At 44.1% G+C, this 15,969-nt stretch overlaps 1 protein-coding gene across 7 annotated transcripts in view; it reads left to right on the forward strand.

Annotated features, from left to right (window-relative positions):
* TUT4 (terminal uridylyl transferase 4) overlaps window positions 1-15,969 on the forward strand; it is a 106,491-nt gene that overhangs the window by 21,396 nt on the left and 69,126 nt on the right. For all 7 annotated transcript variants that reach the window (XR_003859048.1, XM_029618827.1, XM_029618826.1 and 4 more), the window contains 4 exons: window positions 4,264-4,383; window positions 11,117-11,335; window positions 11,498-11,672; window positions 14,462-15,171. Coding sequence is in view for 6 of the 7 variants with exons in the window: in XM_029618827.1 (XP_029474687.1) it covers window positions 4,264-4,383; window positions 11,117-11,335; window positions 11,498-11,672; window positions 14,462-15,171 (1,224 nt within the window). In the remaining variant the exon portion in view is untranslated. The remainder of the gene's footprint in view (window positions 1-4,263; window positions 4,384-11,116; window positions 11,336-11,497; window positions 11,673-14,461; window positions 15,172-15,969) is intronic.

Below are 15,969 nucleotides of genomic sequence, written 5' to 3' on the forward strand. Positions count from 1 at the left end.
TGGAATTTGTAAGGACTCTGGCTGCAGAGTTCTGAACCATTTGTAAAGGTTTGGTGTAAGAAGCTGGGAGGCCTAATAGTAATGAGTTGCAATAATCTAGTTTGGAAAAGATTATTGCTTGCAAGATTGTTCTGAAGTCCTGAGTGTGAAACAGCGGTTTTATTCTTTTCAGGATATGTAATTTGTAGAAGCAATCTTTGGTAGTTTGGTTAATGAATGTTTTGAGGTTGAGACGATTGTCTAGGATGGCTCCTAAGTCTCTTACGTGGGTTGTTTGAAGGAGTGTGGGTGGTTTAGGAAGTGTGTTATTGTTTTCCGGTGATATGAGCAGGAATTCTGTTTTCGAAGCATTGAGTACAAGGTTTAGACTGTTGAGGAGAAGTTTAATTTCTAATAGGCAACTGTCCCAGTATTCCATTGTTTTTGAGATTGATTCTTTTATAGGGATTACGATCTGTACGTCGTCTGCAAAAAGGAAATGTTTCAGGCGTAATTTTGTTAGTAGTTGGCAGAGTGGTAGCAGGTAGACATTGAAAAGGGTGGGTGAAAGTGATGATCCTTGCGGCACTCCTCTATTAGAAGGGTGGTATTGGGATTCTTTATTATGAATTTTGACTCTGTATCCTCTGTTTTCTAGAAATGTTTTGAACCAGTTTAGTGTGGCACCTGTTAAACCAATGTTTGCCAGCTGTTTTAGAAGAAGGGCGTGGTTGACGGTGTCAAAGGCCGCCGAGAAGTCAAGGAGGATTAGAAAATATGCTTGGCCTTTATCAATACCAGAGAGTAGGTAGTCCATGAGTGAAATTAGTAGCGTTTCGGTGCTTGCGGCTTTGCGAAAACCATATTGGTTTGGGGACAGAATACTGTGGTCCTCTAGGTAGTTGGATAGTTGGGTGTTTACCAGTTTTTCCATGATTTTAGCTATAAATGGTAGGTTGGAAATAGGGCGGAAGTTGTTGGGATCACATGCATTTAGATTTGGTTTTTTTAGCAGTGGCTTGATTGAGGCAGTTTTTAGGTCATCTGGGTAGATGCCATGTGATAAGGAGCAGTTTATAATATCTGCTAGGGTTTTTGCTATTGTGTCCGGGATAAGAAGAAGCATTTTGGTAGGGATTTGATCAAATGGGTGTGATGACGGTTTCATTCTTTTTAATACATTTTGTATCTCTGTGATTGTGATGGGTTCAAAGGCATTAAGCTGGATGTCTTTATTTTGGGCTTACAATCTGATCGCTTTTCAAAGGCCTGTGCGTTGCAAAATTGTCAGATACGTGTGTGACTCAGATGTGCACCAGCTGTGCAGATTTTAAAAGAGCCGTGCATAAAAAAACAGGTTTTGTGAAAGCGGGGCAAGGGCGGCCCTGGACTGCACCATGAAGTCGGTTAAGCGCATAAGTGCGTGCAGGGATCTCGTACCACGTAACTTTACTACTCCTGTGGATGGTGGGTAAGTCGTCCTCATTGACTGCTGTGCAATTCTATTTGCTGCATTTCAAAAAAGATATAGTTGCACTGGGGAAGGTACAGAGAAGGGCAACCAAAATGATAAAGGGGCTGGAACGGCTCCCCTAAGAGAAAAGGCTAAAGAAGTTAGGGCTGTTCAGCTTGGAGAAGAGACAGCTGAGGGGGGATATGATAGAGGTTTACAAAATCATGAAAGGACTTGAATGGTTACAAGTGAATTGGTTATTTGCTCTTTTGGATAATACAAGGATTATAGGCCACTCCATGAAGTTAGCAAGTAGCACATTTAAAATGGGAGAAAATTCTTTTTCACTCAATGCACAATTAAACTCTGGAATTTGTTGCCAGAGGATGTGGTTACGGCAGTTAGTGTTGCTGGGTTTAAAAAAGGTTTGGATAAGTTCCTAGAGAAGTCCATTAACTGCATGCTACTAATACCAGTAATAGCAGTGGCTACTCCTCTGAGTAGCCACTGCTATTACTGGCATTACTAGCATGGGATCTACTTAGTGTTTGGGTACTTGCCAGGTACTTGTTGCTTGGATTGGCCACTATTGGAAACAGGATGCTGGGCTTGATGGACCCTTGGTCTGACCCAGTGTGGCAACTTTTTATGTTCTTATATATTTAAAAAAAAGTATTTTTTTTTATTATGAGTTTTTGCCTCTGTGGTCAACTTCTTTTCAAATTCTCTTAGTCTGTCTTATCAATGTTTTACATTTAATTTTAAAAATAGCTCTTGCTAAAGTAGCCTTTTTTTGCTTCACCTTTTAACCATACTGGCAATCGTTTGGCCTTCCTTCCACTTTTATTGATGTGTGGAATGCATCTGGACTGTGCTTCTAAGATGGTATTTTTTAACAATGGCCACGCCTGTTGTTCACTCTTAACCTTAGTAGCTGCATCTTTCATTTTTTTTTTCTATTTTTTTCATTTTATCAAAGTTTCCCTTTCGAAAGTTTAGTGCTAGAGCCGTAGATGTATTTATTGTCCTCCTTCCAGTCATTAATTCAAGTTTGATCTATGTTATAATCACTATTGCCAAGCGGCCCCACCACTGTTACCTCTCTCACCAAGTCCTGTGCTCCACTGAGAATTAGATCTAAAATAGCTTCTCTCTCATTGGTTCCTGAACCAATTTCTCCGTAAAGTTGTCATTTATTCCATCCAGGAACTTTGTCTTGCTTTTTTTGAACTTCCCTGGCACTTCCCTCTTTGAACAAGTATCCAGAAAAGACATTGTCTTTATATAATCAATGAAGCATTTACAGTGCTGGCCGTTACCGGAAATCCTGCTGCAGAAACGCCGGTCACAGCGATGGCAAACGATGCAGCACTGTTGACGTCGGTGGACGTACTGAGCCTGTATAAAATTATGGTATATCTGTTTAGTATAGATTTCTGCATCCTAGAAAATACGATCATAACGAGAAGAGTGGTGATGGGTGTCGTCAGATTCTAGACCCCCTGGAGATCCTCCTAATTCTCTCAGACTCATTTGAAGCAGGGATTCAATGTTTGGTCCTGGGTTGAGCTCTGAGAGGGCAGTAGGACAGGTAGAATGGCGTTGGTGTAGTGTGTACATGAGGTGAGCCGTTTGATGCCATGAAATGTCATCCTGATAAAGGGGCCGAGTCGTGAGCACACAGCAAGGCACCTGTTTTCTGGTCAGCCTACAAATGTGTGTCTTGTTAGCCAGGAAAGCTCATGTTTATTTTAAGCATTTTCTTTGTACCTGGTCATTAGTACAGCCAATTAAGAGAAAACAATGAGCAGTTTGATCTCAGAAAAACCCAAGTCTCCTTTTACCTCTGAAAGAAGCAATATTTTTTCTGCTATTGTTGCCGAAGGCCATTTCATAGTACTTGTGCAGCAGAAATTATGTCTGGTCTGGCTTACTTATGATAACGGGCTTTGCCGCACTGCCCTGTGAGATACATTTTTCTTTACACCTGTCAGTAACATTTAGAGGCAAGCAGAAATAGTGAGTTTTATCTGAGAGATACAACCTGAAGTGACCCCCGTACTATTCTGCATAGCACGATCTTTCTGCTTTTAAGTTGTCATCTTGGGAACTAGCTCTATGGGTAATAAAATTATCCTCCGCAGTGCTTGCCCCTGCCAGCCCTGCCTGCTTTTGTTGATGGACCGTGGCAATTCATTTGGAGAGAGTAGGTGGTGGCTTTTATTGTGTCTGGATTCTCCTGCTGAGATTTGAAGATAATTTCCAGGAGTTGTGAAGTTTCAAGTTGGCAGAATTCTGTTTTTTAAATTGGTTATGGTTTTAACTGCTGGGGTGATAAAATTGTTGAGTAGTATTGGAATCTTTGTAGTCCAAGAAAAGGCTTTGCAGCCAATGAAGATTCCGGTGTTTCTCAGGACCATGGCTATCAGATCTCTTAATGTCAGTAAGATAACGATTTCATTTCAAGATTGGCCATCGCGGGAATTACAGCCCCTGGAATGGGTGGTGGTGAGAGGGAGGGGCGTTTGGGTCATTTCACAGTGGTGCTGCCCTTGGGTTCCAGAGATGGCTACCTGCTGAGGACTGTCATAATGATGGCGGGGTGAAAACGAATCAACAGACCCCTGGTGCCTACAGGTAAGGCTCAGAGCTTGCCGTACCTGCCTGTAAGTGATCTTGGGGCAGGTTCCCACTGGGCTTGAAATTCCAGGGTGTAGAGAGGTGAACTAGGCTTAGAATAAAAGTGAGGTCCTATTGCACCAAAAATCATGTCAAGACAGTGTTTGTGTTCTCTGAAAAGTAAACCTTTTTTTTCTTTTTTTTTTTTCCAGTTGTGCCATGTAGATTGCCAGGCAGAGGGGGGAATTCCTTCGTATTCCTTTGCCTTAATGGTCATGTTTTTCCTTCAACAAAGAAAACCACCGATTCTTCCGGCATACCCGGATACCTGGGTGAGTTGGAAAAAAAAATGTAAAGAGCCCCGAAAATTGTAGAATTAGCAGTTCCAGTATGTACCCAGACCAGTCCAGACTCCTGGGTTTTGCATCCCTGCCAGCAGATGGCGACACAGTTTCACCGACACTACATGATCCAGTGTGCCACCTGCAGACCCTTAGAATTTCTCTGACTCCAGTAGGTGGTAGATGATGCAAAACCTGTAGTCTGAGAGACAAATTTAAAAAAAAATAAAAATTTTTGAAGGACATTATCTTCATCCTTCCAGGGTGTTGAGATCAAGGTGGGGCCATCCCCCCACTAGTTTGAGGCAGATGAGCAGGGAGTTGGTGACCCTTCTGTAAAACCGTCCGGGCATTCCGTGGGGTGGACATCTTCTATTTTGGGCAGGCACTGGCTCTTAGTTTTACTAAAGTTAAAAAATAAAAAAAGGGGGGGTGGGGGGCAATGCTATGAATCATTGGTGGCTGAGGCGTTCTGGTGTGCAGAACGCCGTCTGTAAGGCTTGACCTGGGGGCACTTGACTCCAGTTTTAGGTGCACTGCTTTACTCCACGTGTGATGGTTGAGGGCATTCTTGCTGCGCTTGTGAGGGATCGTGGGCCAGGTTTATCAGAGAGGGCCTCTGTTTGGCTTGTGTTGCAGGTGATGAAGGCACTTCAGGAGCACTCCCGGCAGATCCAAGTCATCCACAGCTTCCAGGGCTCCTAAGTCGGCAGTGGGTGGTGATTTTTTTTAGCATGGGAATGGCGGTCTTTTTGACCAAGTCAGCAGTTATATCTGGGAGTGGGGGGAGAGAGATCTCCTCCAACACTTTCTTCTGCTGTTCCTGGCACTGTGGGAGCCCAGGAAGATGCTGAGTTCGTGGATTATCCCCTGGATCCAGGATTCTGATGATGTTGAGGACTTCTGTCTGGATCGGGACTCTGAGTCCTTGCTTTTTTCTGTGGGCTTTATATTCCTGATGCACAAAGTATATTTGGCCAAAAGGGTCGCAGTAGTTTGGAACTCCAGGTCAGTGGGGAAGTCCAGGTCACGATCCACGGCAGCAAGTCCGGATCCTCCCAAAAAGGTCCATAGGGATGGCAATCGAAAGGCTTTGGGCCTTTTTTCGTCATCTGCCGATGCACTAGGGGACACAGATGACTCCGGGGATCCTGAAGCGGTGCCAGTATGGTCCTCGGATGTGGTGGCTGTACCAGATGCGGATGATGGGACAGATATGGATGCAATGGAATGGGGATCATGAAGAGGTTACCAAAGCTGAAGGTGATGATCCTATGGTGGTACGGCTTTTCTGCAGAGAGGAGCTTTGGTCCTTAATTCCGCAGGTAGTGCAAGAGCTGGGAATCAAGCTTTCACAGTTGGACTCTGACGTAGGGGGAGTGAATACTGTTTTGGACGGCTTGCATGGTCCAGCCAAAGCATGTCCTTTCCACAAGTCATTGAAGAAGCTGGTTCTTCAGGAGTGGGACACTCCAAAGGCTGGATTAAGAGTTGGCAGGGCTATGGCGAAGCTATACCCTTTACTGGAGTTTATAGCCCTCCCTAAGTTTGATGCCTTGGTTTCAGTTACCACAAAGAAGACCACCATTCCGCTGGAGGGTTCTGCTGCCTTGAGAGATGTGCAGGATCATAGCTTGAGCTTCACCTCAAGCGCATTTTTGAAGTATAGGCCCTAATCATAAACTGCTGTTGTAGCAGTCTGATGCAGAGAGCTTGTCTGCATTTGGTCCAGGAATTACAGGAAACTCAGGCTACCTCGGGGAGTAGCGGCACAGAAGGTGGAACGTCCGGAGGCCACTGTGGCATATAGGATGGATGCCTTCTAGGATCTGATTAGGACATCCTTGAGGATCATGATGTTGGCAGTTGCTGCTTGTAGGTTGTTGTGGTTGCTTAACTGATCTGCGGATGTATGGTCCAAGTTGCAACTGGGAGCTCTTCCTTTCTAAGGAAAGCTGTTGTTTGGAGAAGACCTGGAGCAGATTATGAAATCTCTTGGAGAGTCCAAGGTGCATAAGCTGCCGGAGGACAAACCAAAGGGCAGGAGATTTGTTTCTGCTTATGCCAGGTTTCAAGATCAAAAAAGATTTCAGCAGGCAAGAGGTTCTGGGGATCCTCAGTTGGGGGTCAGTCCTTTTGAGGTGGAAGGAGACTATCTCAAGACAATCCTGGGGCAAATGCAGGATGAGCGAAGTCTCCGTAATGAAGCGAGGCCAGTCCACTCTTCAGTTCTGGCTGTTGCAGGGCATCTAGCTCTTTTTTGAGGAGTAGGCCAAACTTTCCGCAGATCAGTGGGTTTTAAATGTGGTAAAAGATGGCTACACATTAGAATTTGCTTGTCCTATTCGAGATGCTTACATCCTCTCCCCTTGAGCTCCGTTTGGCACACCGTGGATTGTTTAAGGTACATGAGAGCTATAGTATCTGTTCCAAAGGAGGAACTGCGAAAGGGAAGTTACTCCATCTATTTCGTGGTACCAAAGAAAAGAGGGGTTGCTTCGTCCAATTTTGGATTTGAAAAAGATAAATGCGGTTCTCAAATTACTTTGATTTCACATGGACACCCTGAGATCGGTCATCGTGGCCATACGCAAAGAAGAGTTCTTGGTGTCTCTAGATCTGACAGAGACCTAGGGGGCACTCCATGAAGTTAGCATGGGGCACATTTAAAACTAATCGGAGAAAGTTCTTTTTTACTCCACGCACAATTAAACTCTGGAATTTGTTGCCAGAGGATGTGGTTAGTGCAGTTAGTATAGCTGTGTTTAAAAAAGGATTGGATAAGTTCTTGGAGAAGTCAATTACCTGCTATTAAGTTGACTTAGATAATAACCACCGCTATTACTAGCAACGGTAACATGGAATAGACTTAGTTTTGGGTACTTGCCAGGTTCTTATGGCCTGGATTGGCCACTGTTGGAAACAGGATGCTGGGCTTGATGGACCCTTGGTCTGACCCAGTATGGCATTTTCTTATGTTCTTATGCATATCACCATCAGGGAGGTTCATGATCCTAGGGGAGCATTTTCAGTTTTGAGCCCTTCCGTTCATTTTGGCGACGGTCCCACATACGTTCACCAAGGTGATAGTGGTAGCAGCGGTGGCCTTGGGAGAAGAAGGGGTGCTGATGCATCCATACCTGGATGACTGACTCATTCGAGCAAAGTTAGAGAACTTCTGTTGGCAGGAGGTGCAGAAGGTGCTGCAGCGGTTGCAGTCTTTAGTCTGGGTGGTGAATTTTGTGACTAGCCATCTCGTTCCTTCCCAGACCCTGGATTATCTGGGGGCTCGATTTCTGTACGATGTAAGGGAGAGAATTCCTCATGGAGGTGAAGATTTTGAAATTGCAAGGTCAGGTGCGTCACCCGTTGGAGCTTTCTGTGCCCAGGATGTGGGACTATTTACATGTCCTAGGTTCTATGGCATCAACCTTCGAGTTAGTGCCTTGGGTGTTTGTCAATATGCGGCCTCTTCAGATGTCCCTTCTATTCTGATGGAATCCATTGTCTGAGGAGTTTCATCTTCCCCCTTCTGCTCAAGAGGGAAGGCAGGAGCATTCTTTCATGGTGGCTCCTTTGGGCCAATTTGGAAAGTGGCGTGGAGTTGAAAGTCCCAGACTGGGTAGTAGTCCCCACCGATGGCAGCCTCTCTGGCTTGGGGGTGGTATGCCTGAATCAATCAGCGCAGGGCTGTGATCGAAGAAAGAGGCTTCTTGGTCTATCAATCGGTTAGAGACCAGAGTAATACGGTTTGCTTTGCTTGCCTTTTTACTACAGTTACACAGTCATCCAGTAAGGATTCTGTCAGACAATGCTATGGCAGTGGCATATATCAACACATAGTGGGAACCAGGAGTCGAGTGGTGGCTGGAGAGGCCCAGGAGTCTTTGGGCATAGCAACAGTTGGCGCGACTAGTGGTATCTCACATTGCTGAGAGAGAAAACGTACAAGCTTATTTTCTAAGTCTGAAGACAATAGACCCCATAGATTGGGAGCTGTCTGAGATGGCAGTGTGTCTTATTTGCAACAGATGGGGCTCTTCTCATATGGATCTAATGAAGACCAGACAGAATGCCAACGCTCTGCAGTTTTACAGTCACCGAAGGATACATGGGGCAGAGGGCATAGACACCCTGGCCTTGAGGCATTCTGCTGTATGCCTACCAAAAGCCATGAAGGAAAGACAAGTTGATATGGAGGATAGAGAAACATGGCCCCGCTGACCAAGGTTCGCTAATCTAGTCAACATGGCTGTAGATGGCCCACTGAGGTTTGGCCATCTGTCAAACCTTCATCAGGGTCCAGGCGGCTCCCTTTTATCTAGCGGCCTGACTTTTGTGAGGAGACAGCTGAGGAAGAGAAGTTATCCTGAAGCAGTTATTAGCACTGCTGTTGTTGCAGGCCAGGCGAACTTCCACTTTGGAGAGTGTCTGAGTTTGGAAAGTGTTTGATTCCCAATGCGTGGCTATAAAGGGATACAGTCTCTTCAGGCTTCTGTGTCACATATTTTGACTTTTCTTCAGGGAGGGTTTGTTCAAGGATCTGGTCTTTAACTGTCTTAGAGTGCAGGTAGCAGCCCTGAGCAGTCTGCTTGGAAAGATACAGGGTTATTCTCCATCGGAGCATCCAGATGTCAAGCGTTTTCTCCGGGGGTGGGGGGAGCAAAGAATTTGCGGCCTCCAATGAGGAAGAGCTGTCTGTCTTGGAATCTGAATCTGGTGCTTAAAGGTTTGTGTGAAGCACTGTTTGAACCACTGAAAGGGGCAACCTTAGAGGATTTGATTCTTAAGGTGGTTTTCTTGGTTGCTATTTGGATTTCGGAGCACCAGGCTTTGTGTCTGGATCCTCTTTTTTTTTTTTTTTTTACAGATTTTGGAATTGGGAGTCTCGATACTCATGGTGCCCTCCTTTTTTTACCTAAGGAGGTTTTGGCGTGCCATGTTAACCACACTGTGGAACTTCTGGCCTTTCTAGATGTGGATTCTTCTGCGCCTCATGCCAAAGGAGCTTAGGCTTCTGGATGTAAGGAGGGCTCTATTGAGGTATCTGAAGGTTACTAATGGGTCCGTAAGACAGATCAACTTTTTGTTCTGTGGAGCGGTCCAAAGAAAGGGTGTCAAGCTTCTAAAGCTTCGATCGCACACTGGCCTCAAGCAAGCGATTGGTCCCACATGTATCTCTAAGAGGCGATTAGTGCCTGAAGGTTTGAGAACTCATTTGATATGGGCTCAGGTTCTTCTTGGGCTGAGGCTCAGCAGGTTTCTTCACTGGAGGTTTGCAGGGCGGTGACTTGGAAGTCACTGCATACTTTCTCAAGACCCTATCGTTTGGATGTCGGAGCTCTGACTTCTGAGAGATTTAGTGAGTGTGTTCTGGTAGCGGGACTTTCCTGGTCTCACTCTGTCTAGGGATGTTTAGGTACATCTCAGGAGTCTGGACTGAACTGGGAACGTACTTGAAAGGAAAATTGGTTCTTACCTGCTGATTTTCGTTCCTGTAGTACCACAGATCAGTCCAGACACCCACCTATTTTGGTGTAGGAGAGTCAGCCGCTCCTTCTGAAGGTTTGTATATAATGTGGAGTTGTCTGGGGTTTTCTGTCCTGTTTGTGGACTTTAATTTTAAGCATCACCATCCTCCTGTTCGTTTGAGGGAGTTTGGGTTGTTGAAGCTGCTTACAGTGCTCATCATCTTGGCTTGGGTACAGATCAATACTGAGGGACTGCAGGTGGCACACTGGGTTAAGTAGCAGTGTCGGTGAAACTTTCTCTGTCTCCATCTGCTGGCAGGGAGGCAAAACCCAGGAGTCTGGACTGATCTCTGGTACTACAGGACCGAAAATTAGCAGGTAAGAGCCAATTTTTCCTTTTGCATTCACACTTTTTTCCATTAAGCCCGGTGATCATGTGCAGAAGTGACCTGCCAAGCGAGATATTGGTGATTAGAATACAATGGACCTCACATGGAATGGTTAGAGAATTGTATGCACAGAGGCCAACTGTTTTTAAAACATATATTACTCAGTTTGACTTACTGTCATTTGTTTTATTGTTCTGTGATTATATATTTAATTGCACAAGTATTTGAAGGGCTGGTTATTGTTATACAGTGATCATTAGAAATGCAGTCTGTTCTTAAGCATTTTATTGTTATATCAGACAGATGATGAATACCCTTAGTTTCTATTATGTATTATCTTGCGCATTGTGTGGTATGCATCACAGGCAGATGGTTAAACATGTTTTTAAATAAACAAAGATCTTACCAGATTTAAAAATTAAAATTAGGAATGTTCCCATTGTGCTGAATTCTGCAATGCTCCTTATATTTGGGAGACTGCAGTGTATTTTCTCACTGTCTTGCAGGTATATTTTTCTGCAGAGTTTAAAAGCAGGTAAAATCGAATGACTTCAAAGCACATGTTGAGCAGTGTAACATCTATCCATTACTTTTAAGGAGGGATCAATATTATTGCAATCCTGTACCATCATGCTTGTCACCTTAACCAGGACTGGCTGTACTACGCATTTATCCACTAATGATACACAAGGTTCCTAGTTTGCAGGGATGAAAGGATGCTTCAGTGGTATTACTGCATGTTACTAGGCAGGAAATTTGGGTTTACTTCCCGAGCTAGACATCTGCTCCTCAAGCTGAAAAGAACTTGTCGCAAAAAGATGTTGCTGGTTTATAATAAACCCTGTTGTCTTTTTGCCTTTTCAGGCGGAAGGCTTTGATTTAAAGAGGATAGATGATCTCCATTTGAAGGGTGTAGAAGATGAGACATTCTTACAGTGGGAGTATAAACCATCTGGACAGTCAAAAAATTCAGGCGGCGTGGAAGGCAAAGCTAAAACGGAGCAGCAGGAAAGTGGAGCCAGGAGGGCAGCCAGCTCAGAGATCGATAGCCAGAATAATTCAGTCAAGGAGAGACATGGCAAAGTGAGTCGGTTCAGCATATCCTTGGCCACATGAACAAGTGTTGAAAGCGGCTATAGACGAAATTATACTGCCGCTCGCCGTCACTGTTGGTGTCTGAAAGACTAGAAGAATCATTCTCTTATTTCAACTTCTGTCTTTTTTTTTTTTTCCCCTGCCCAACAGTCTCCTCTAGTGTTTGAAAAGCCACACCAGGTATCTCTTGGCCAGTTGTGGCTGGAACTGTTAAAGTTCTACACCCTGGAGTTTGCTTTGGAGGACTACGTCATCAGCATACGGGTACAAGAGCTCTTAACGAGAGAAAGCAAAAACTGGCCTAAAAGGCGAATAGCCATTGAAGGTGGGGGCAAAGACTTTATTCTTAATAGGAATGGAAGAAGTACTGTACATTTAATAGAAAACTAAAAAGCTGCTTGAGTGATGCTCACCCATTAGAACGATTGCATTTGCTTTGAGCCCTAGCAGTTTCCTCCTGCTCCTTTGTGTGTCCAGCTTGATCAGAGCCATAAGACTTCATTTGCAGTATTCCAAATCTTCTTTTTTTTTTTTTCTTCTCCTGTTTTTGTTTTATTTCTTCTCCGCCCAGCCATTGTAGCGACAGTCCTCTGGCTGAGAGCCAGGCACAATTGCACTTTTAAACCAGATGCTAGATGCCATTCTTGCATGATCACTGGGTCCCTCCTGGGTGCTATGAGTGTTCCTTCCTTATTTCGTACTTCCATACTATCCTAAGTCCCTGATGGCCCAAGCGGAGGAAGATGGTGCTGCTTGTGGGTTACTGAGTTCAGCAAGAACCATTTAACTTCTATTCTGATTAGATGATATGTAACCGGCAGTAACAGAGAGAGAAAGATCTCTTTGAAGAAAGGGGGCAAATGCGTTTATGGGTTATGCAAGACTCCATGGCAGACTTCTACAATCTCCCTGCTCATGAGCAGGGGTAGGATGCCGGAAGTGGGCGGGGTGGCAGAGTGGCTGGTAAGGGCAGCAGTTTTGAAAGGTCGGACGAGATGAGAAGTGGTTGCGGGTGAGGCATGGAGCTGGAAGGTGTGTTCCATTTTGGGTTTTTTTGGGGTATGTATTTCATGGAGGAGCTGGGGTCATTTGTCGTGTATATGATGAGAGAGATCGTGTGATGACAGCACCACCTAGGGCGGCTGGACATCCTTCCACCGGCACTGCTCACTGGTGTTATGATTCAGGTTTCACTGCACAATTTGGGTAAGAAATATTAATGATTTTTGAATTCTTTTGGGGTTTGTTTGTTTTTTTTTTTAAAGACTTCTACAATAAACAGATGAAACAAGTAGTCAAAAAATAAACTAAATTCCAATTAATTTTAACCAACAAAGATATTCTTCTTATCTTCCTATTCATTTTGTCCTCTTTCTTTTTATCTTTTTTTTTTAAAGTGGGAAACACTTTATGCATAATTTACTCACAGGTTGCATGACTGAAATCATTTTTTTTAACACTGTAAGTATTAAAATGTATCAAATTAATCTGATTTGTTTAAAACGCTTCCAGGCGTTAGTAATAAAAAACAAAACAAAACTGGAATGCTTTTGGAAATTTAGTTTAATAATAATAATCAGATGGATTGTTAGAATGTGGCAGTGCAGATTTAGATTCATTTGGGAAACGTAGGCCACCTAGGGTGTCCGGCACAGTTCTTTTTCAGGGGAAGCTGGGGGGGGCTTAGCATCCCAGACTTGTTGTGGTACTTTGCAGCTGCCCAGTTGAGTGCTTTGTTACATTGCCACATAACTGTTGACCATAAACCATGGGTGGCTATTGCCCAAGTAGGAGCGGGAGATCGGCCATTGGAGGGAAGGGTGTGGCAAGAGGGGCCCTTTTTCCCTTCTCTGACTAATTTTGGCAGTGGGGGGGGGGGGGAAAAGTGGAAATCACGGTTGGTGGGTGACAGACGGATTTTTCACCGCACATCTTTTCTGCATGACAAATGTTTTTGCCCTGGGATGGGGGCGGAGGGAAAGGGGATAACCAGACTGGAGCAGGGGTATGTGATGGTCGGGTTGTGATTCCTTTTCACATGTTACAGCAGAGTCGTTCTTTAAGGTCAAGTGACCAATTCTTAGATAATCAATTGGTTCACTCTTTTTCCCCAAGGACAAGTTTGGCTTGAAACTAAAAAAAAAAAAAAAAAAGGGGAAAACTTCATTAATTTTTGAGAACAGACGGGAAGTCTTAAAAGGCCTATTTCATGAACTTGTGCATTGTTAAATGCGGAATTTAACAGGAAGATGGCCTTTCAGCTGGCTTGGAAGGAGGGTGAATGAGATCGTTGCTTTATGGCTATTGGTAGGAGTTCAGTGTCCACCATCATAAAAGAAGATGCTGTACTGTCAGTATTCGACGCCCCCCCCCCCCTTAGGTTGGGCAAAATATTCTCGTCTATAAGCGACAAATGCTGAAGGGTTGTGCTGCTGTGGGTACTTTTTCCCATCTTTAGTGGGAGTGTCTCGCGGTGGGTAAACCTTTGGGATGCGGGCATGGCTACCATGCATGTTATAGCTAGGATCTCTGTTCCCAGTGTCTATTGAATGTCCCAGCAGGGGTGGGGGGACTGAATGGACTCAGCGACTGATGATACGAATTGTCACGGCTACACAGTGTGAGATTGCTTATTGGTGGCACAGGCAAATGGTGCCATCTATTTCAAGAGTGTGTACTATACGGGAAAACTCACAGCCATGAAGAATGATAGGCTGGATAGTTTGGAAGGGTAATGTTATATGGTTGGGGTTAAGCAAGGGGGGAAGAGGATTGGGAGGGTGGGATGTGGGTTGGTAGAGACACATATATTGCAATTTGTTTTATAATTATATCTATAATGCATATGTTGTGAGTGGGAGGATTAAGGGTAGGTAATGAGGTTGGAGGGAGAAGTTAAACATAAAACAGGGGTTTGTGAGTAGGTATCAGTTGTTTCCTGATTTTAATCTCTTGGTGGTCTTATGGAAGGGGGTCCGTTGTTTGGATCTCAGTTTTGTATTCTATTTTGCTATGATACTCGCAATGTGAATGTTGTGGATAATACCTGCTAATAAAAAATTAAATTATATTAAAAAAATAATAATAACTTCTTATTTTGTTACCTTTTTATAGACCCTTTTGCACTAAAGCGGAATGTTGCACGGTGCCTCAACAGCCAGATGGTATTTGAATACATTCTGGAAAGGTTCAAGACAGCATATAAATATTTTGCATGCCCTCAAACGAAAAGTGGAAATAAATCTAAACCAGATATTCGGAGAAAAGAGAAAGCAAAGATGATCAGCAAGAAGCCTGCAAAATCTGATGAAAGTGAGACCTCTGAACTAGAGAGCGCTCTTGGGAAAGAGACCGCAGAGAGCGAATGTGGGACAAGTATGTGTGAGCGAGCTGAATGCAATGGACTGGAATGCACATCCAGCCAATGGACTGATAAGCAGATAGGCGGTTTGGAAATTAATAACCTGGATGCAGGGGATTCCACTGCTAATGTAGATGGACTGGAAATAATACCGCTTTCTTCTCATGAATGCTGTGAAGTGGGGCAAAACGCCCACCAGATGGGGGAGAATGTAGAGTCTTCAGGCTCGGAGGAAAAGCCAAGTCACAGCTGTAATCAGCCTAGCTCCCATGACCCAAAAGCTGCTAATGAATCTGCTGATGATGGCCCCAGTTTAGGAACCGTGTGTTCTCAGAAGGGCATGTCGGCTACCTCGCACCATCACAAAGCCACAGGAGAAGCTGAAGACCTTAAAGATGAAGAGAGTTTCTCTTCTGAAGAAATACATTATGTGTTTGATTTGTTTATTTTAACATCTGGAAAGGTAGGCTATTGCTTTTGTAAACTTTTGAATTTCAATGAAAGCAGTGCATGTGCTGGGGGTGTACTCGTATGTTCCCTCTTACTGTGTGCAACTTGGTAGGCATCTGGCCTACTGTGATTCCTCTGACCCTCGGAAAGTGTGAGGCATTGCAGCCTCATGGCAGACCAGCATCTGGTTCCCGACTCCTACTCCTCCACCTGGCATTTGAAGCACGGCGGGAAGGAGATGGGTGCTGAGGAGCCTTTGACAGGCCGCCTCGTCACCACTGTTTAATCATCAGCCTGGGAAATGAACCTTTTCAGTACTAAAGGATCATAATAGAAAACAAATTAATCATATCCTGCATAGATTCTAAAGTGGATCTTTATTTTGTCCTGGTGTTAACCATTATGCTGTTTTGGTCTGTTGTACTAGCCTTCATTTCAGGCACACCACCTATTGTCCTCTGAGGCATTGTTGGTAATTGTCTACCTTTTTATGAAATCATTGTGCACAAGTAGCTTTATATCCAGACAGACAAAAGCAATCATTACTGTCACCAGAAGCAGGAGAGGACTCTAACACTACGGTATTTCTCAGTTTTGCAGAATATTTCCTGTTTAAGCGTATAGCAGCAGTCAACCAGTTTCAAAATTTCAGCCTTTTTAAGCAATAAATGCCTCTTATCCTCCAAGTCGCCAGTATTTTATCCCAGACATTTTGTATCTTCGCTTGTTTCCAGCCCCTAAAAAAAATCCACCTTGGAAACTAATTGATGCACTTCTACTCTGCAGCAAAATCAACAGATTGCCAACAAAA

Source organism: Rhinatrema bivittatum, chromosome 10 (assembly GCF_901001135.1).
Source record: "Rhinatrema bivittatum chromosome 10, aRhiBiv1.1, whole genome shotgun sequence".
NCBI lineage: Eukaryota > Metazoa > Chordata > Amphibia > Gymnophiona > Rhinatrematidae > Rhinatrema > Rhinatrema bivittatum.